The 21,530-nt window shown below is 35.6% G+C and overlaps 3 protein-coding genes across 6 annotated transcripts; 2 read left to right on the top strand and 1 right to left on the bottom strand.

The window, feature by feature from the left end:
* The first annotated feature begins 312 nt into the window (after positions 1-312).
* LOC113676182 (guanine nucleotide exchange factor DBS) lies at positions 313-16,397 on the top strand. 4 transcript variants are annotated; one of them, XM_027192803.2, is made up of 20 exons: positions 313-679; positions 4,860-4,937; positions 5,240-5,354; positions 5,468-5,558; positions 6,223-6,345; positions 7,447-7,563; positions 7,684-8,073; positions 8,317-8,436; positions 8,697-8,888; positions 9,267-9,526; positions 10,033-10,163; positions 10,322-10,452; positions 10,851-11,240; positions 12,103-12,528; positions 12,895-12,987; positions 13,445-13,523; positions 13,931-13,948; positions 14,067-14,193; positions 14,301-14,454; positions 14,754-16,397. In XM_027192803.2, exons 1-20 carry the CDS (start codon positions 625-627, stop codon positions 14,973-14,975), a joined length of 3,312 nt encoding a protein of 1,103 aa, XP_027048604.2. In that variant the 5' UTR covers positions 313-624; the 3' UTR covers positions 14,976-16,397. The 4 variants fall into 4 exon arrangements, with proteins under 4 accessions (XP_027048604.2, XP_089065827.1, XP_089065829.1 ...); XM_089209701.1 differs by having other exon boundaries at positions 8,694-8,888; XM_089209703.1 differs by lacking the exon at positions 313-679 and adding an exon at positions 4,077-4,493 and having other exon boundaries at positions 8,694-8,888.
* On the bottom strand, positions 16,175-18,455 carry LOC113676181 (uncharacterized). Its single transcript, XM_027192800.2, has 3 exons — positions 18,316-18,455; positions 18,127-18,201; positions 16,175-17,642 (listed from the first exon to the last, which is right to left on the bottom strand). The coding sequence occupies exons 1-3, from the start codon at positions 18,407-18,409 to the stop codon at positions 17,542-17,544; spliced, it is 270 nt and encodes an 89-aa protein (XP_027048601.1). The 5' UTR covers positions 18,410-18,455; the 3' UTR covers positions 16,175-17,541.
* A 1-nt stretch (position 18,456) lies between these two features.
* LOC113676357 (uncharacterized) lies at positions 18,457-21,309 on the top strand. The gene is made up of 2 exons (XM_027193009.2): positions 18,457-19,186; positions 19,832-21,309. The coding sequence occupies exons 1-2, from the start codon at positions 18,655-18,657 to the stop codon at positions 20,599-20,601; spliced, it is 1,302 nt and encodes a 433-aa protein (XP_027048810.2). The 5' UTR covers positions 18,457-18,654; the 3' UTR covers positions 20,602-21,309.
* Positions 21,310-21,530: the final 221 nt, after the last annotated feature.

Genomic DNA, 21,530 nt, shown 5'->3' with positions numbered 1-21,530 from the left:
TGCACTAACTATCTGCGTCATGGTCATGAAAACTCTCTTAGTTACCAAACTTGTAGACAAATTGAAAAGAATGCGATAACAAATCTGCCGAATGGATTACTGTTAGATCACGTTTATCCCGCCAGAACTTGTTTTCGACCTATAGACATTATACCTTCAAAAGCAAGTTAAAAAAATCCCTAGAAATATTCTTGCTTATTTGTGTGTTTACAGAACAAACATCCTTTGTAGGAGTTACCCCTTTCGAGTGTCCATTTCCGGTGTCTATTTGTGAACCCTTGCTGATACTCTCCCCAGTCTAAAACCGCGCGCGCGCCAAAGTGACTTGTTTGCTTTTTCAAAGGAGCAGCAACAGTGTTCCGGGTCATTGGGTGGTCGTCTTACTCTCACAAAAGAATGATAGATTCTAAAATCGTGACGCATTTGTCAAACTGTTACGGACCATTGAATTTTTCTGAAAAACCACATGTGATTTGTAGAATAGACCACGATCTAGGCGACTATAAATAATTTTAAGCTACCTAATAGATGTCGGGATGATATCGACGAATCCTTATCGATGCGACTTCGCTTTCTAATATTTGACGCATCGAGAGGTTTCATTCATTTCCCGTTCACGTCGTTATGGCACAAGACACAGAATATTATTCCGCAGTAACAGCACTTCATCCTGATGTCGGTAAGTCTCACAGCTTCTCTTCATTTTTGTGTTAAAGTTTAATAAAATGAAAAATCCTCCAAGTGCAAATTTTAGGTCATGACTAAGTGAATTCTTAATATATTTCAGAATAAAATATTGATAGAAGAAAGGTAGAATCGCCGTTTCTTTCAGGCAGGTACTGTTGTGTTCTGTAATTCTTCACAACAAGCATTTGGTGTGAGGGAAAAGAGGTATATCGAGAAAGTGCCAAAATGTTTATTTTTGTTTTTCATGAATCGACATGAAACAAGAATAATTTATTTATAGGCTATCTTCAGCGGTAAACGTAACGTTGTTCATTTCCGTGTAGAAGTGTTGTAATTCAGAAGGACTAAGAGGCCTACTTTCTTTTTTTAATTTTCATAAATAACAAGGAAATAGTGTGATACACAGCAATTTCACTCGCGTTGAAGCCTTGAAGTATTAAATAATCTCTTGATAAACAGAGTTTAATTTATTCACATTAAATAATTTATATTACACTCGAGTGGACTCAAACGAGCTTGACAAAGAATATTCAGAGTCACAATATCCTTTGTGTTTTAACCATTACGCCGGTCAAAAAAACTTTGATCTTGGTGGTTTTTTATTCCGCAGACCGTCCGTTCAATTTGAAGTGTAAATCGACAGGCATTTAGAATTTAAATATTCTCGACTCACTTTTTTCGTATTCCTTGTTCAACTTCGCTAATATAGGCTAAAATCTCATTCAAAGAAGCGGAATGATATGAAATAAAAATTTTACAGTCGGGAATTTGTAGAGGCTAGAAAATAGGGTATGATCATTCAAATGTATAGTATCGGGGGGTAATTAAAAATTTATGACGCGCTTTCATATTTTTGGAATATTTCCCATTCGTCAAAGATAGAGCATTTTAAATATAACCGAGCTGTCACTTTGGTAGTTTCATAGCTCAAAATAGAATTTAGGTTCATGTATTGTGGCTTGTATGAATTGGATACCTTGAATTTACCAAGATAGAAAGCATACTGATTATGTAAAAGCAATTTATCATTTCTGACGTGAACATTTAACAGGCTTAAAGAAAGAGGCAAATTCTAAATGACAATTTTTCATATCGCCAAAAGCCACGGGAACCTTAAATAATTATTATTTGTTATTGCTTGTCATGTAAATGTATGAAATAATGTTTAAATGAAGACCTAATCTTAAATCAGTCACACAAAATAATTATATATTTTTTTCATGTTTTACAAGTGATTTCATACAGAACACTTCATTGTATCTGTGCAAAATAAATAGCAACGGAAACATTCTCCTGTTGTCAGGACCCTCCAAGATTACTTGAGCTGGTGGAGCAAACATTTAATGAGTATTATTAGTGTTATATATTTTCTACTTTTGGAGCCTCTAAGATTTGGAGTGATCAGGCTAAAGTGGAAACTGAATTTGGCTAACAGTCTCATGCAAACCCATCTTTGACAAACCAACTCTATTTTTTCCAGGCTTTTGTGAGGACATGCTAAATTATTTCTCAAAGTGATTAAAAAAGAGTCCTTGTCAGGCCCTATGGTAGAGATGCCTTGTTAAATTTCATTTTATAAATAATCTGCTAGTATAAAGGGAGTGTTTTAAGACTCTTATTATTAGTAGACTTTATTGTGTATTAAGTGCAGTAGCGAATTACATTTGTGGGATTCACACATTTTTTACATTTTTACAGGCTTGATCTATTTGCTAAAAACTGTTGATTGCTTTTAAAATGACCTGAAGAGTTGGTATCCATTTGTCCTGCTGTGTGTTAGTTTGTTTTAGTTAATCCAATTTAATTAAATCTTTGTCTAGACCCTTGGATGTTTTATAAACATTTTTATTTGACTGGGCAGGATTAGGGGCAGATCTGGCTGGGAGTCTTTACTGTTATCACTTGATTATTTTTCACCAGAAATGTGCCAAGTTTGATCAATATTTGATTAGGGCACCAATGTGGTGTAGATAGCATAATACAGATAACATTTTGAGTCCCTTTCTTGATAAATTTGGATACTAAGCACACAATTAGGATCAGATAGTGGGCTGAAGTCAATTAAGAAGAGATTTTGAAATGCATACAAATTATATTGAACTTGGAAAATGAGAAGAACTGCAATACAGAATCTTAATTAAATTTTTGGCAAGAAAAGAAATTTGAGTTATTGATCAGCTTTTTTGACAAACAACAAAGAGCTGTATTGAATAAGATGTTTTTGAAGTTGCTTTGGGATTTAATACTGAGGTAATGTATTTATACTAACAAAAACAAACGTTGAATTTGTGATCAAACTCTTTACTTATCTTAAATAATGTCTTCTATAATGAGTTTATTAGGAAGGCTTCTAACCATTTGGTTTAAGAAAGCAGGATATAAATTAAATGAAGTTGAACTTAATTACTGTCATGGAGTTGTGAGTGTTTGTACCATGCGACATTGAAACAGTAAAATTGTTCTAAAGTTGCTGCAAAGTAATCTTTATTTGATGTATGGAGTCCTTTTGGACTTGTGGCACATGCAGACTTTTGCTTATAGGTTCAATGTGATTCCCTAGAGTCCCTGTGGTCTTCTGTGTTTCACATTGGCTTTATTTTAATTGTTTTTGTCTTATCAGCAACGTGACTGCGACAGCACGTAGCTTTTTTCTTTTAATGATTTCAAAAGTGTGTTGAAAAAAAGACAGGTGATCAGAATGAAATAAATTTTTGGGAACATTTCCAATAGCATCAATATAGAACCAACTGTCAAAAAAAATATGATTGTCGTTTACTGTCATTTTAACCCTTAAACTCGTAAGATCCAGTCACGAGTTCTCCCTACTGATTGCTATAAATTTTCACCTTAATTAGACACAAGAATTGTGTGTTTTATTTGGAGAACACCCTTTTGCTGACAAGCTTGTCTATTTTCATATGCAAGAAACAAATTGGGATTAGAAGGAGAAATTACTTGTTTATAATTGGTGGTAGATAGGGGGTTGAATCGAATTTACTGCAAATATAGCAAACTTGCATTGAGTGTTAGTGGCATTTTTCTGAGATGCGTATTACAATGGTAATATAATAAAAAAGCCACAAATTATCATCCAAATTTTGCAAGACACTTCAGGGAAAAGTTTTTTTAAGACATAAGTTCTTGAGAAGAAGACGGGTCTTTTTTAACGCTTTGCGTTTAAGTGTGGAATTGTGGTCACGCACGTCCTGAAACGGGTCGACGAACGATTTGTTTTGTTGTCGTTCTTGCGGCAGAGAAGGAACGCGTTTACAAAGCAAATTTTACTTCTTTAATTTTAATATAACGACATACAGGAATTTCCAGCGTTCAGTTTCAGTTTTATTGATATATGCTATTTTAGAGGTAATTTTTCCCGCGAGTTCACTGTCACTCGTTAAATTTTCCTCTTTTAGTGTAAACAAAGGGAAAGATTCCCCGCTGATTGGTTACGTTTAGAATGGGCTAGAAACATGATCCACGATTTCTGAATTCAACTCAGCTGGACTTGGGAATTTATTCCACCTCAGTACTGTTGAGTTAGTCTTGGATCCCTATTATGGTTTCGTGGAATGGTTTGCCTTTTCCTCGAAAAAGTTTGCCTTTCTAATTTTCAACCAGCTGATTTGTTAGAACTATCAGGTTTCCTCGGGTATCATGCTCGGTACCTATAAGGAATAATCATTCTGCTATCGAATCGCGTTACGCCATGTTTATTGAGTTTGGTTGGCGGTGTGGCTTGTGGTCAGAATTGAACATCCACTGGTAGTCAAGAATGTCTAAAAAATCGAACAGATTTACTTTGTTCGGTAAGGGTTAAGATTTTATATAGACGGCGTGATTATTTCTTTTTTAGAAATAAAAAAAAGTAGGAAACCTTACCATAACTGCGGCGAGCCGCTCTGAAATCGCTCAGCTTCGATGTCGTTGAATGTGTATAGAGTATCAATGTTTTGAACACATATGCTGTGAAACTTTTTATTTTTATTATTTTATATGTGCGTGAAACAATATTTAATCAAGTTCACTCGCCGCATTTTCTGATCGTTCACAACTCAGCGCGGGAGTTGATAACATGCAATCAAGAGCGTTTGATTAATTTTTTATACTCTACGAGGTTAGTTCATTTTAATTTAATCTTAAACATATTTTTACATTGTTCTCCCAAATAACAGTTAAAAATTATGAGGAACCAAAGATTAAAGCCATCGAAATAGCTGCTTTATTGCAAGAAAAGTATGCCTTCTTGACAGGTGAGAGTAAATCGCCGAATTTTTTGTAGTGATACTCAAGATCTTTGATCAGCAGTTGTTCCTTCTGTTCCCCACACTTCATCTTATATGTAGGTTAAGTACCAGCCGTACTTGCTTAACATTCTCTAGCAAGCTGATAGCTTTGTTTTATCATCAGTTTCTATTGGGTGTTATTGTATAAAGGTGAGGAAAATTTAAAAACTTTAAATCCCTTGGGTGTTGTGCTTTTTACTGCTTTGACAGTTTGATGGCTTACAGAGCTGTTTTGTTTGGCCTCAGATTGCACGTACTATTATTTACAGGTGCACAAGCTAAAAATGGCTGTCTTTTTGTGACTATACCCGAACATCCCAAGTTTGGAAACCTGAGTGATCGAGATACAGAAAGAATTTTGAAATATCTTGTTGAACTGGCCAGGTACGAACTTGCGTTGTTAACGAAATAGGAAACATCAATTTTCGCTCCATAACTTTTTGAACATGATCAAATTTGATTTATAAAAATGTATTTTAATGTTTGAAACATTTCAGTGATGAGTTGGTGCAGAAGGGATTCATTTTGGTCCTGGACAGGAGGAAAGACAAATGGAGAGCTGTTAAATCTTGTCTTCAAAAATTGCAGGTTAGCAATGAAAATGTTTCCTTCCTCGATTGTTTGCAGAAAATTGGTAATTATTGAGTATAATTGCAAAATGATCTGGTTCCCTGAGTATCTGGGCAAGAGTAGCTCTGATGATGATTCTGATGTCTCAATATTTCAACAACCTGAATGAAAGTTAGTGAAAGTCAGAGTCAAATGAGGACTTGTTATTTGTCAAGTGTTTACAGTGAGGTAACATTCAACTAACCAGTAAATCCTCACTGTGTATGAGTACCCTAGGTTAGATATGCATGTTATGGTCTGGACTGTGTGCTCACGAGGGAATAAAGTTTTGCCTTTTGCAGATCACATTTTCCCTCAGGCTTACAAATCTTGTGAGAAGTATTTCATTTTGTTTTGTTTTGTTTTGTTTAGTTTCCTTCATTCAAATTAGACTGTTTTCATTTAAGTCAAACCCAAGTCAGAGTATGAGTCAGAATAAACAGATTAAATAGATATTGAGTGGAATGTTGATTTATTATTTGAATATCCTATTCACATACTAATTGTTGATATACCTTGCTTGTCATCATGAGCTTGTGTAAATTTGTTGTGTATACTACAGTGACAAATAAACTGATGAACATCTGATTTGTTTATTCTATTTTTCTGTTTGTTTTTAATTTTTGTTTGGTTTTGTTTTCAGAAATGTTTTCCATCTAAAGCCAGTATTAATGTAGTGTATGTATTAAAACCACAAGGATTCTTCCAGAAGTATTCCAAACCCAGTTTTGTAGCAGATGGTTCACTTCGTGACTCAAAAACGAAGGTGAGATCAAAGAGGGCTAATGAGACCAAAAAAATATTAGTCGATGGTTCATGAAATCACTGAAAACTGACTGATTTCTATTAATAATTAACAAACTGGGTGTAGCTTGCAAAATATTTTTTGCAATCTTTGATGCCTAATGAACAAACACACTTAACTTAAGTCCCAGGTGATTTTTCATCATCCCAAAATAGTTTGAAACAGGAGGGGGGTATGAGTGGGATCCAAGAGAATGGGGGAGGGGAGGTTGTGGTAGGTGTATGAGAGATGGAGCAGGAAAATGAGATCAGGAAGTGAAAACTTCCCCCACATACCCTGACTACCAAAGGGATCAAAGATTACTGTTAATAATATTTTATTGCATTTTAAGCAAATGAAGATCATCGCAGTATATACTCAACTTAAGCAGTTGAGAAATAAGGCCTGAAAAAAAATTCAGGCCTGAACGGGAATCGAACCCATGACCTCTGCGATACCGGTGCAGCGCTCTAACCAACTGAGCTATCAAGCCAACTGGGAGCTGGTCAATTGTGAGTTCGTTATATACCCGTAGATGGAGAAGGTGTGATAAGAATACATGAAAGTCATATATTTGTACTGCGTAAAATACATTTTAAGCAAATGAAGATCATCGCAGTATATACTCAACTTAAGCAGTTGAGAAATAAGGCCTGAAAAAAATTCAGGCCTGAATTTTTTTCAGGCCTTATTTCTCAACTGCTTAAGTTGAGTATATACTGCAATGATCTTCATTTGCTTAAAATGTATTTTCCGCAGTACAAATATATGACTTTCATGTATTCTTATCACACCTTCTCCATCTACGGGTATATAACGAACTCACAATTGACCAGCTCCCAGTTGGCTTGATAGCTCAGTTGGTTAGAGCGCTGCACCGGTATCGCAGAGGTCATGGGTTCGATTCCCGTTCAGGCCTGAATTTTTTTTCAGGCCTTATTTCTCAACTGCTTAAGTTGAGTATATACTGCGATGATCTTCATTTGCTTAAAATGTATTTTCCGCAGTACAAATATATGACTTTCATGTATTCTTATCACAATATTTTATTGCATTTACCATTATATCATTGTTGCTTACAAGGTTGTTTCTCTAAATTGTGCTGCTGAGTTGGAGGAATACATTGACAAATCACAACTGACTGAAGAGCTTGGTGGTAGCCTACAATACAGACATGTACAATGGGTTCAATACAGAACAGTAAGTACCTTGATTTGCTAACTTGTTTGTACTCTGCATAGTATATAAGGTGTATTTTGATGAACCTGTCATAGAAGGTATGAATAAAGAACTAAATATCACATATTCTTCTTTTTCCAGGCAATTGAACGATTCGAAAGAAACTTGACTTCCTTCAATGAGAGAACTGCTGACTTAAAGCAGGTCTTTTCCAAAACAAAGCTGTCCTCAAGCGTACCAGATATGGAACAGATCATAGAAACTCAAGAAGAAATGTGGCAGGATATCAGGGAAGACATGGAAAGTGCACATCAAGCAGGAGTCACGCTTTTGGATTGTATCCATCCCAAGCAGAGAGATGGAGCTGATGAGTGGTATACTCCTGACATCAAAGCTAATGCAGCTGAATTGAAAGAATTCTTAGTGAAACTTAAGGAAATGGAAAATGATATTGAAAAACTTTGGAAAGAGCAGAAGGCAATGATTCAGTATGGATTGAAAGTATGTCTTTTTGAGAGAGAAATAAATCAGGTTTGTTTGTTTGGTTAATTTTGTGTTCACTTCTCCCTCTTTCCTTGCAAATGTTGAGATAAGAGGACCACAAATGTCACACTAGTAGGAAAAGTGCTACCACTCAAATTGTCAGTTTTAGAAACTCTGAACAGGGGCCAATTTATATTTATCTATAAACTCAATTGATAACACCAAATTATCAGCACAATGGGTTGTATTGAGGTCCTAATCATAAGTTTTGTCTCAAATTTGCATTTTTAGACAACAGGCTTACTCCTCTCATCACTTGGCAACCTATCAGCAATGACTGATCTTGGTGATTCAAGAGATGATGCCCAATCAATGCTGAATGAGCTAACAGAATTTGCAGATAAGAGCACAGTGAGTGGTTGTTAATAAATGAACTACAACTTTTAATTTATTGATTCAGTATTGATTTTAAGTTTTGTTGTGATTGTAGTGATTACAATAATCACACTGAATGAGCAGCAATGAGTCACAACTTGTCTGATTACCAGTACCACATGGCATTCAGTTCATTTTATCTAGGTTTTTTTTTTTTATCAGATCAAACTGACTATTAAATAAATGATTTTTTTGTGCAGCCAAAAAAAAGTTCTTTGTCTTGTTACATTTAGCAGGAGCTTCTTGACAAAGCCAAAGGCCTGGTGGCCAAGGGACTCAAAATGATAGAATCACATGAACAATCTAAGGAATCGATCAAGATGAAGTGTGATGAGATCAAAGAGCTCTGTGACAAGTTTGATAAGGCCTTACTAAAGAGGGAAGATGACTTGAAGAAAGCTATAGATATACATGAATGTCTTGAAATGGTAACTGCAGTTGTTTCATAATATTAGTTATATAGGTCAATAAGAGCTGGTTTAAGCCAAAAAGTTTCCAATAGAAACCTTGTAATTGTATCTGATGAACATATAGACTGTCATATAAAACTTGGACATGTAGAAGTATTAGGAAAATTAAGTGTAAGGTAAAAGGAGAGTAAACAAGGTAATGGCTCCATACCTGAATAAAAGCAGCTCAGGGCTTTGAAATTTAGATAGACGATTTTCAGTTAAAGCCAGAGAATTCTCTAGTTCTTAATGCCCAAGGCACTCCCTCAATCTCAGCCTGAAATAAGGTGTCAACTTTTTACTCGTTGACTTGGAGCTTTTGGTAATTTTGCCTTGACAATGTCTTTCCCATATCAGGTCAATAAATGGTGTAAGACTGGTGTAGACCTTTTGGCGTTGCAGCCAATAGACAGATTTCAGTCTTCAGAAGGAGCTGAGAAAGCTTTGGAAGAAATAGATAATTTCTTGAAGAGTCCACAAGGAATGAACATGGTAAAGGTCAGAAAGATGACTCCCATGAGCACTGCTCTTGGAAACAAGACACTGATAAGTAAAGTCAAAGATAGCTTGAAGAGAATCAGTGAAGTCAATGATATGATGGCCAAACGCGAAACAAGGTAACTATATATTTCATGTGTGCAGTGGTAAGGTTGCCTCCACTACCTGGCCTGGGTTTGATTCCCTGGCCTGGAGGGTCACATGTGGCTCAAATTTGTTGTTAATTCTGATGATTTAACCCTTGATTTATAAAACTTGTCAATAATTGAATTAATTTGTCCCTTTTCTCTGGGATCTTCTGAAATTCAGAATTTTGATTGATGTTCTTTGAGGAGATACATTACTTTTTCCATTTTGGGGTACAAATTAGTATCAGCAAGATGTCCAAAAAACTTAATGATTGCTAGAAGGCTACCAACCATGGATTAGCATCCTGGTTAGGAAAAGTTGCAGTGTAATTTGGGTCATGAAGAAGACATTGACTCAGGCATTAATGGATCACTTAACATGTCAGATGTGGTACCACTTCATCTGTGTTTAAAATCTTAGCATCCTTTTTTCTTCTTTTTTTGTAATTATTTTAAAACTTATACATACCATTGATTGTTACTTTTGTTTTTATCAGCTTGAAAAAACTTGTTGTGAAGCGACCAGTGCAGCCTGTCTCAGCCTTTCCTGCCAGCCAAGCTTCTATTCCTGATGAGCAAAAAGATTCTAAGCGCAGATTTAGTCAACAACTAAATTTAAAAAGTCCAGGTTGGTGTTAAAAAAGTTCCACAATTTGTGTAATGCAAGAGGCTTTCAGCCTGGTATTCTGTATACTGCATGACTTACATTTACCCAACTTGCGAACTAGAAGTTCTATTACATTGAATGATCAATTTATAACATTTAAATGATTTATTTGCCTATAGTTCAGGTGCGCAAGATTGAGCTTAAGAAGTCCAATGTACCTGAATCACCCAAGCGACCAGTGTCCATTGTGTTAGACAGTCTTCAGGTGCAAGATGGCATGCATTCATCCCTCTCTGAGCCAAGTATACAGGTATGTTTACTTACATGAAATAAAAAAATTCCCTTCTTTCTCCCTTTGTTGAATTTTTGTAAAATGCAAGTAACCTACCCAAAAGTAGTCAGAAAAAGTTGGAATTTTTTATTTGATAAAAGTGATAAACTGTTCTTTACACCAATTCATTAGAAAACCCTCCCTTTTCTGCACTCTGGAGAACAGGCAAAGAGCTTTTGGGAAGAATTGCCTTTGACTCATTGGTTTAATGTCTGTTGAAACCTTTGCAAGTCCTCTTCAAAGCTCTTGCAACTTTCCTTCTGTTCCTTACCTTATAATTTATTGTACTTGAAGAAATGATGTTCGTAATTGCTGAAATATTTGCAGTCTTCAAGTCATTCATTTCTTTAATTTCCCTTTGTTTTCTTTGGTAAAAGAGAGATATTGTAGATGGCACTGACAGTCCAGAGGCTGCAAAGAAGCGGTCACAAGTGATGAAAGAACTGATCCAAACAGAAAAAGATTATGTCTATGACTTAGAGCACATTGTCAAAGGATACCTGAAGGAATTTGCACGTGCTGGAAAAAAGATTCCTGCAGATCTACGGGGAAAAAAGAATATTATATTTGGAAATATTGAACAGATTTATGAATTTCACAAGAATGACTTTTTGCTTGAATTGGAGTCTTGCCAAGATCAGCCATCTTTGGTGGGTGCTACATTTATCATGAAGAGTAATGAATTTGAAATGTATGCAGCATATTGCAAGAACAAACCAAGTTCTGAGGCATTGCGACTGGATTACATTAATCTGCCTTTCTTCAAGGTAAGATTTCTGTTTACCGAAATGCAAACCATAATAAAAATTTCTTGAGTAACTTTCTAGTTTTTACATCAATATCTCTATTTGGGTTCCTATATTCTGTCAAGCATTAAGAAATTTCTTTGACTGGCTGTTTCATGGTTAGGTTGCCTAAAATAGCATGATCAAGGTGCTTGAGGTTCTAAGAGCTTAATTGAATTAAGGGGGTTAGTTTCTATAGAAACTGTGGTGTTTTGTCAGTGGGAGGGTACAGCAAGGTAATTTGGTATTATCAACTGAGTTGATAACGTAAATTGGCCACCATTAAGAGTTTCAAAGCTCTTAATGGTGGCCAATATGACAGCATTATCTTGTTCAAAGAGCTACTTTTGTTTTCCACTCTATTAGCTACTGTAAATGCCACAACAAAGAAAGGTTTTGTGGGCTCATTCTTGTCAAAGGCTATTTCAGTGTGCAAACTGTTATTGGAGCACTGTTCTTCTCATTGAATAAGATGAATCAAGCCACCAGTGCCATTTCAGCAAGTGTCTATGTTGGCTGGAACCCTTTTAAGCTGCTAAGTGTCTATGTTGGCTTGAACCCTTTTAAGCTGCTAAGTGGAGAGAGGCACTTGCCCAAGATATCAACATAATCAGCTTTTGACAAAGCACTAAACCTTGGACCTTCAGCTAAAGAGTATTCTATGTTGGACAGTTCACATTTATTTGTCAGCTCATGTAGTTGATAAAACCAAATTACCACTTACCATTTGGCCATGGAATCTTCCAAGTGGAGAAAGACCATCTTAGTTTTTTATGACCACTCAACTCTTCAAGTGCACTTCACTCAGGCTCTTGACTGATGCAGTACTTACTTTTTTTCACAGGAATGTCAAGAAAGACTTGGTCATCTACTGCCATTGAGTGCATACCTCCTCAAACCAGTCCAGAGAATTACAAAATACCAACTGCTGCTGAGGGAAATGATGAAACTTACACTTAGAAACAGCACTGCATATGATGACTTAGAGAAAGCTCTTGACACCATGGAAGGTGTGTTAAGGCATGTGAATGATGTTATGCACTCATGCTGCATAAGAGGATTTCCTGGTAACCTTGCTGAGCAAGGAAAGTTGCTCCTTCAGGACTCTTTTATGGTTTGGGAAACAAATAAAACTCTGAAAGTGTTGCCCCTTAAAGGAGGAAGGCAACGGCAAGTATTTATGTATGAAAAGTTGATTATCTTTAGCAAAAAGGATGTTCAAGAAACAAGTAAAGAAGCAGTCCTGTACAAGTACAGGAAAGATATAAAGGTAGGTTATGATTTGGTTAATTCTTAATAGTTCACATGGGTCCATTAAATGAAGATTTGAGTTGTCTCTCTCTTAATGAAATCTTCAAATTATATTTGACTGACCTGTCAAAGTTCCATGCAAGGTGGAAATTTTGCTTCAAAAAAGCTACATGCTTTCATTCTATTTATAGTCCTTGATAATTACCCAACACCAGCAGTCACTACTAAGTATGAATTATTTCCCTCATGCAACAAATTATTTTGTGGTGTATTATTGAATTGAATGATTAAACACAGTGAAATGAAATATAGGTTTGGACTTAAACATTGTTACAACATTGTCATAATGTACAGAATTTTTATTTGTTTGCTTGCACACTTGTAGACATGTGATGTGGGATTCACTGAAACAGTGCCAGATGCCCCTGAAAAGTTTGAGCTTTGGCGAAATGGAAGATCAGAAGTCTTTCTTTTGCAAGTGAGTAACTTTCACTGCACTTGATCTTGATGTACTCTTTGACTAATAATGCTGGTCAGAACAAAATTGTTTTTAGTATTTCTGTGAGGAGTAGAAGGTCTTGCTTGCAGTCAGAGAAGGGAGAGGCAAGCTGGCTAAAATGCTTCAATTTAGGCTGAAGATTAGTTACTCTGAGTGTCATTGAGAGGTTTGCAGGTTCAAGCAATGTCAAGCTGGTGTTGCATTTTGCCCTGGTAGGGGGTAGGGGAGAGGGGCCACTTTTTCAAGAAGAGTGGTGTAGTCCTGATAAATTTTGAACGAGTGTTATAGAACTTGTGGGTACAGCTCATATTCCTTTTATTAAGTCCAAACCCAATAAAACATTGATGGTAACTTGTCATATGAAAAACACTGATATCACAGCTGCTATTGCTACTGGCTCACTGTTGAATGCCACCTCTCTTTGATCATACTTCAGCCTGTGTCTCTGGAAATTAAAACCCGTTGGGTGAAAGGAATAAGAAACCTTCTTCAGTCTCAGTTTGACCAAGTAAAAGGTGTGCCATAAGAATTAAGAATATTGTCCTTATTTTAGTCTTAAATTTACCTTGTGTTGTACAAGGTTTTTTTTTTTGGAAGTACACTTACAGTTATAAATTAGGGGAGAAGTATTTCTTTTTTCTTTTCTTTGATTATTACAGTGTCCTGTGGTTACAGCTCAGTGAAAGCTTGGATGAATATTAGATTTCCTATAGTGTCGCTTCAGGGGAAACTTAATGATTGGTTCAAAAAGCTATTGATGATAACCACCAGATCAACCATTCATATTGAGGGAATCAAAACATTAAACACACATTTTCAAACATAATGTGGGTTGGGGTTAAAAAAGTCATAAACATTTACAGTGTACCATTTACTCTAGTTAACCAGTGATAATTTATCTGTCATTTTGTTTTCTTTTCAGAACAATCAACAATTCATGGTGAGTGTGTCATAGCAAAGATGTGGATAAATCTTAAATGACTGATCAATCATGTCTGATGGTTTCATGTAGCTGAATCTTTTTGTTCATCAAAGACTCTGATTTTTGTATTTTTTAGATCGTTGGAAGTCAACCTCAGCCCTGTCGTCAGCGCCTACTTCAACAGAATCACAGCTAAGATCACGAAGTCAATCTTCATTTTCAATTGCATCAACTGTTGCAGCTAGCAACAACAACAGCAACAGGTTGAAATAATTACAATTATTACTTACACACAGTGACCTATCCTTGGTGAACAATTCTTCAATGAAAACGTAATGAGTGATTCTTACTTGTTCTTCTGCAATGTTAGGTATTCAAACATTATGGAGAGGAATAACGCCAGTGATGATGATGATGGCTTTGATACTGATGAATTTGACTCTGACAACAGTGATGAGTCTCCCCACAATGAACCAGAACAGAACGACAGTCACTATGATGCACATACTAGCACTGAGTTTGTGGTAAATACACTAATTATATTACATTTCATTGCCCAATTACCATCTCAAGTTTTTATAACTACTCTGTATTATGACTAATGGGAAGAACATATGGAATTGTATTTACCATAACTAGAAATTGTTGTAATTGAAAACAAGAGTTTTTAAACATAAACTGCCTGCCCTCTGAATTAAATCTAGTGTCCAAAACAATGTGGCAAAGTGTTGGAGAGATGGAGCATAACGAACACTATATTGGCAATGCTTTATTTCTGGTGGTTTTTGTAGCTGATGATTTTTTTTCCAACAAATCCTTACAGAATTTGACAGATAATGACAATAAAGATCCTCCATCCAGTGGGACTAAGTATGTAGCTGTAGCTGGCTATGATGCTGTGGAAAACACTGAGATATCTTTCCAAGAAGGAGACACTCTGGAACTGTTGAGAGTTGGACAGGAAGGGTGGTGGTTTGCACGACACCAAAGAACTGTTGAGGAAGGATGGGTTCCAGCAAGTTACTTGGATATGATGGCTGATTGATGAGCATATGATATACCTACAAGTGCTGTTCCACTCAGGAAGGCTATTATTTGTATTTCAATTATTATTTTTGTTATCAATAAAATCAATATGCCAGTAGTAAATATAGAAAATAGTGTTACTGATCCAAGTTTGTGGGAAGGAGCAAAAAGGGGCAGGAAGGGGAAAATGTTATCACTGTTTTTTCACCATCTGCTTTTTAACTTTTTGTCTCCTGACCGAGACCCTTACAGAGGTTCGCAGTTAGGTTTCAAATAGGTAAATATAGCTTGTGTAAATTTAATCAAGGCATAGCTGGTCTGTACTATGAATTAAATCATTAACTGTTTATTATCTTCAATTATAATTGTAGAGTTGAATATAAATGCAATGTGGGAAAAATTTAAAGGGTAAATATTTATTAGAGATCACTTATTCTGCCAAAAATCTCAATGGTAATCCACTAACATACAAAGTTTTTAATAACCTGCAACATCTTGATCCTTTAACTCCCAAGATCCAAATTCTAATTCTCCCTACCAAATGTCAAACTTTTCCTTGTAAAATGGACTGCAGAATGTCGTTTCAATATCACCCTCCAGCTGATGAGCTTACCTGTTCTCAAACCCTATTCACGATATAACTTAATGGAATTGTAAGAAGTTGCATGTGTACTACTTTTGGGTGTGAAAGGGTCAACTTGGCAATGGGGTTATGTTTAAAGTGCTTGTGTTGATAGGCTGGGATGTATGTAGTAAATTGTGTGTTAAGGTATCCATGAATGTCCGTCACAAGTATTACTTTAAATCAAAGTTATACAAGCTTTTTTATGTCAAAAGTTGTATTTTCATCTACTGAACCCCAACCATTTGAATGGCTTTTTTTGCATGTAAAGGAGATCTAAGCCCTGCACGTAATTATTGAACACTGTAGTCACACGAACCTCACCTGCTAACAAACTAGAGATTTCATTGTTTTGTATTTGATATTTAATTGACATGATCAGACCATGCTGGAATTTATTGTTTCAATAGATATGAATGATCTGTGGGAGGTGGTGGGTTTTAGTAGATGCACTGTACTTAATATACACAGCCTGTTATATTCAAGGGCTGAAAATTTTTATCTGTGGGAAGGCATAGTATTATCCAACCTTGCAGCTATTGAGCATAGGTGTTATAGGAGCTTAAGATGGGTAAAACTCATTTGGTGTAAATATGTGAATGGAATCTAAAGGAAACTTTATTTTTAAGATTATTTTCTGGAAATTACATTGCGTAGCTTTGTGTAAAAATGAACTAATTAAAACAACAATCATCATAGAATCAATATTTATAAGCTTTGTTTGTTGTAACTTAATTATTCTTTAGTTTATTTATTGCATTAATTTAATGAACTTTAATGAGTAAAACTTCATTAAATTCATTGCAGTGCAAGTCACGATCACTGGTTACTTCATCTTTCTTCACAATTATCATTGAAACAAATTAATTTATGAAATACAGTTAATTAAATCAAGGATATTTCAGTTGTCTTTTCAGGTTTTGTACTTTCCCTTCCTTTTTTATTTATCAGACTGATAAGCCATAACTATGCACATTTTGACTTTTGAAAATTGGATCAAAACTAACTTAACATGATAAGCCTATGAGAAAAGTGGAAGAATATAATACAGCTGCAATAAGAAGCTTCCACTCAGATATTAATTTTTTTTTATCCTTTTACATGTTTGATGATAAAAGAATGATCCAAAAAATTGGTGTTTCCTTTTCTAGCTACCATAGACTTGTCTGACCAAAAGTTATCATTTTCAAAAGTTTCCAAATATTTATGATTTTTGAAAGCCCAAAAAACAGAAACAAATGTTACAATAAATAAATTCAAAATGTGGGGGATTTTCATCACATGAAAGCAAGCCTTGATTTTAACCCTTTTGACCCTGGGAGTGATCAGAATGTTATTTCTCCTTAGAGTAATACTGCTGAATAATTTGCTAAGATCATGAGAATAAAGGAAATGATCACCAACCTAAAAAGCTTTGGTTGTCAAGCAAATTCTTCTTAGTACAAATGAGAATGTACAGAATATGGATGGTGGGTTTAGGGCCTCAACCCTTTCACTCCCAAGATCTCATCAGTAATTCTCCTTACTATCTGCCATACAATTCTCATGATGTTTGTTTGGAGAATTTGGTATTGGATCAACTTATCCCCTAATTTATATTTTTCTTTATTCTCGTCACTTCTCTGCTTGATATTGTATTGATATTGTAAGGAGAAATTATGTCTTGGTCACTCATGAGAGTTAAAGGGTTCAGTGTCTCACTCATTCACCCATCTCAAACTCATTGCACTGAACATATATTTATAAATTCTCTCTCAGGTTCAGTCATGGTGAAAATAACTGAAGCAACACAGCATCATCATATCAGTCCAAAGGAGACTGTCTCTTGTTTGGCCAACATCGCCGTACCCTGCCCCACGTTGTCTTGTGAATTACCTCTGACTTAAAATGTCTATCAATCATCAATGCCTTAGACCCATTCTGGAGACCTTGTTACAGCTAATTGTGCAATGCAAAAAACAACTCAAAATCCAATAATCTGATCAATGGGTTTGTACATCCATTCATCTTGACCAATCTGAGTCAGTTCCTGTCTCAACTTAGTAAGAGTCTGTTCATGGATCTCTGAAATGAAATGAAAAAGTTGTAAAAATGGGTCTTAAATCTGTACGAGGTTGGGTGAAAATGCAAGATTCTGATCCCTTTTTGAAGTACACAATCACAGGAAAAAATTAGTTGCTCATGATTGGCAATTACAGAGCAAGCTGAGAACAAAGTGTAACCAATCACAACTTGCACGTTATCCCTGTCGAATCTGTATTAGGTACAGTGTACTAATTGTTCACTATGGTTAGAGGTTGTGTGGGGAGGGGTGGTACATTATGCTCAACGAGTAGGTCACAATTAGCGACATTACCTAAAAGTGAGAGGTACATGCATCACAATTATGAAAAAACAGCTCGGCATCACTCATCAAAAGCCAATTAGAAATATCTTGACCTATTAAACATGTAATTCTCTCTACCTGGTCGATTGATTGACTGATTTTGATTCATGCTCTATAATGAACAATTCTGAGAGATGAAATTATTGAGGATTTCCAGACTACCTTTTCTAAGACCTTGAAGGTTAGAGTCCACTTCAATATCTACTTGAATTCTGTTTAGTAAGGCCTCCAACGCTTCTGTAAATTGTGGCAAAGTATTACAATCAGAGATTAGAGTTGTGCAAAAATTTTGAAACGAGAAAATGCGGAGAATTTAAACTTGCACTGAGAGGAAACATGAAATCTCTTCACCTGGTGCCTTACTATTGTCATCTTGATTTGGGGTCCGAAATAAAGCCCTCCTTGTATCTTTTAACTGACCACGGCTAGTTTCTACACCCGCCATTGGTGAGTTTGAAGTAGTTTGAATAACAAAGCTCTCTGAGCATGTGTACTTCGATTAGCCGCTGTACTTTTGGTTCAAGTAATGGCCTAGTACATCTAAAAAAAGCGCCCACTTCGAATCGGAAATTATTCCAATTTGGAGGGATTTAGGGTTAAAATGAGAATTTTGGCAGTGAGATGTACATGATCCTAATAACAGATGCTATTAATGTTGTCTTAATTTGATTTCACAAATTTCGTTCAGTCATGGGGTCTGTCACACAGTTTGCGTTTGGCGCGGCGGTCGGTGTTGCTCTTTTCATGGGAGCGAACACAGCTAGACGGTTCTTTTTTCTTCCAAGAACCACAAACCAGACAGAAAGGAGAAATTTAGCCGACGATCCTTTGCCAAGATCTTTGGAACACATGCATTCGATACAAAGTGCAGTGACCCCGGTGCGTAATTTATCTGATACTTCTGAGGCGGAAGGAAATGCTGTCATTGATGATCCAGAAATAAAACTAGAAGGACAACATCTATTGAACCTTTTGTTCAACATTGCGGAAGATCAGGCCAGAAGAGAAGGGTACATTCACCGTGGAATTACCTGTAACTCTTGCCAAGCAAGTCCGATTTGTGGAATACGATATAAATGTTCTAGCTGTGTTGATTATGATGTATGTGAGCGTTGTGAAGCGAGAGATGATCATAACAAAACTCATCTGTTTCTGAAGATCAGAATTCCAATGCCACCTCTCACAAACCCTAGAGCACCTTGCATTAAACCTCTCTACCCAGGTAAGAATAAAGAAAATAACTATCCTTTATATCGATGATTTGTTGAATGTTCTTGGAAAATTTTTTTAAATATGAAAAAAAATTTTTCTTTTATTTGTTGATAACGTATCCAAGGAACAGTTTGAGCTTTAGTTACATATTTTTCTGTCAATGATCTTTCGAAATCTCCAGCCACGAGGACTGCTCATGCTCTACTTAAAATCCCACTGGCCTGCAAATTAACAGCAATGTGCCTTAAATTGAGTAACACAAATAACTAGGGAATTATTTCTAAGTGTGTTTTCACAAGGGTCAAAGTAGTTACGTATAGTGAATGACATATTTTTAATAAATTTGATTGTGCAATTACCTGTAACTTCATGATAACGATATTCTTCAAGTAACTTAAAAGTGTATAAGGAAAAACTGATGATGGCTTGAGTCATGCAGATCTGTCTATAAAAAGTTTCTTTGTGCCTAAAAATTTATTTTGATTAAATTGTGCTATTGTATTTTCTTATATTTTTCATCTGCAAGAGATTTGTTGTAGACCTGTTTTTAAACCAAATGGGGGCAGCTAGTGAAAAGAAATAATATGTAGGTCACAGACAGAAAATATTTCCTGAACTACAAATATTCTGAAATTAATGTTGTTTTGCTTTTCAGGTATCAAGGATCATCCCTGTGACTTGTCTTGGGATGACATTCAAAGTCTCCGCGAGCAAACTTACTTTGATCAATCAGAGATAGAAGCACTTGTTGAACAGTTCAAAACTCTGGCCACTAAGAAAGAGGGAATTACTCGTGAGGTGTTTGACAAATGTTTAGGACCCTTGGGACAACACAAGAATCTTGTCATGGATCAGATGTTTAAATTTTATGATCAAAATGATGATGGTATCATTGACATTGATGAGTTTGTCATTGGTTTGTCCATTCTTGTGAAAGGAAGTGAGAAAGAGAAGATTTCTTATGCTTTTGCAGGCTGTGACATTGAAAAGAAAGAGTACATTTCTAAAGAGAACCTTAGAAACATGTTCAAAGCATACTTTGAAATAAGCCTTGAACTTGTTCGTGATGTTGTGAGATCATGTGAAGAAGAAATGATGGCATCTTTTGATGACTCAGGTGACAAGCCAGTATCTGCAATATTTAATGCTCCTATTCCTAGTGATGCAGGGCCATCCACAGCAAATGGTAAACCAGTGATGTTAATGAACAACCCAGGGAGTAGCACAAGTGCAAAAGGAGTTGATGGTAGGTCACCAATAATGGAGGCTATGTCACAAGATGCCATAGATGAAATGGTGAACAATGTGTTCCATTGTGCAGATAAAGACAAAGATGGCAAGATTTATTTTGAAGAATTTGAAGCATGGGCAACATATGATAATACAATCCTTGCATGGTTTGAGGCCCTTGGTACAATTTTTTAGCTCTCAAACTACAGTTGTCATCTGTTTTATTTTAATTTTGTTAAAAGTGTCTGTTCTTCTGAGTTCATTTATTTATTAAAATTTCATTTATATATTAAAATTATAGACAGTGTTACAGTCTATTTGTTTTTGTGATCTTGTTCCACTTAGTTGACCCAAATTTAGAGTTTAGGTCAAGTGTTATGAACATTTTTTGGGTGAAATCCAACAATCAAAAAGTTTTGAAAAAAATAAAAAACTATAGTTTGCTCTTCACCTCAAAAGTCATGTAACATTTTATTGTTTTACTGTCAGTGGACATGATGTTTTTGGCTTGAATCATCAGAAAGTGGACTATTGTAGCTAAAACATGTCTTCAGAGGTTTTTTAGCCTTTGTTAGAGCCAGCTAATGTACATTATATTGACTAGTTTGTGTTTGTTTTCATTTGGAGTGTATTTAGTTGATTGTGAAATTGATAATACTTTTGTTTGAAAAGAGCAAAATATTTTTTTGTAGTGTGTTTATGCTCAAAGATGATTTTTAAGGCTTTCTTTTTTACTCTAATAGCATTAAAATTATTCATTATGTGAAAGGAAAGTTTTGAAAAAGTATTGCCATAGCACGTGAGTAGGCCTTCACTATTAGTGTTAGGGAATGAGTGTTATTCCTCTGCCTGCAGACCGATGAAGTTTGGTTACAGATTAAACTTTCCAAAATATGAAAACACTCAGTGGGCTGAAACCAAAAAATGGATTACTTGGTGCTTGGTTGTCAAATAAAGAAAAATGTTATTTCTCTTGTGAGATGGAGAAAAATACGAGGGCCCCCTCTCCCCAAGAAATATAATGTCAGATCTTTGGATTTTCACTTTTCAGCATTATCACGGAGTCACGGCGAAATAAATGGTAAGCAAGGCCATCATCAATGTAATGAGAAAGGTTATTTTTT

The sequence above is a fragment of the Pocillopora damicornis genome, chromosome 6 (genome assembly GCF_964200805.1).
Source record: "Pocillopora damicornis chromosome 6, jaPocDami1.2, whole genome shotgun sequence".
NCBI classification, from domain to species: Eukaryota; Metazoa; Cnidaria; class Anthozoa; order Scleractinia; family Pocilloporidae; genus Pocillopora; species Pocillopora damicornis.
The sequence above is the reverse complement of the archived record's forward strand: the minus strand, read 5'-3'. Positions and strand labels throughout refer to the sequence as shown.

Coding starts and splice junctions, on each gene's coding strand:
- LOC113676182 (XM_089209701.1), top strand. CDS start 625: ATGGCACAAGACACAGAATATTATTCCGCAGTAACAGCACTTCATCCT. Junction 6,346..7,446: donor TTCGTGACTCAAAAACGAAG/GTGAGATCAAAG, acceptor GTTGCTTACAAG/GTTGTTTCTCTAAATTGTGC. Junction 9,527..10,032: donor ATGGCCAAACGCGAAACAAG/GTAACTATATAT, acceptor TGTTTTTATCAG/CTTGAAAAAACTTGTTGTGA.
- LOC113676357 (XM_027193009.2), top strand. CDS start 18,655: ATGGGGTCTGTCACACAGTTTGCGTTTGGCGCGGCGGTCGGTGTTGCT. Junction 19,187..19,831: donor CATTAAACCTCTCTACCCAG/GTAAGAATAAAG, acceptor TTTGCTTTTCAG/GTATCAAGGATCATCCCTGT.
- LOC113676181 (XM_027192800.2), bottom strand. CDS start 18,409: ATGGCGGGTGTAGAAACTAGCCGTGGTCAGTTAAAAGATACAAGGAGG. Junction 18,202..18,315: donor TGACAATAGTAAGGCACCAG/GTGAAGAGATTT, acceptor CACAATTTACAG/AAGCGTTGGAGGCCTTACTA. Junction 17,643..18,126: donor CCTTCAAGGTCTTAGAAAAG/GTAGTCTGGAAA, acceptor ATTTCATTTCAG/AGATCCATGAACAGACTCTT.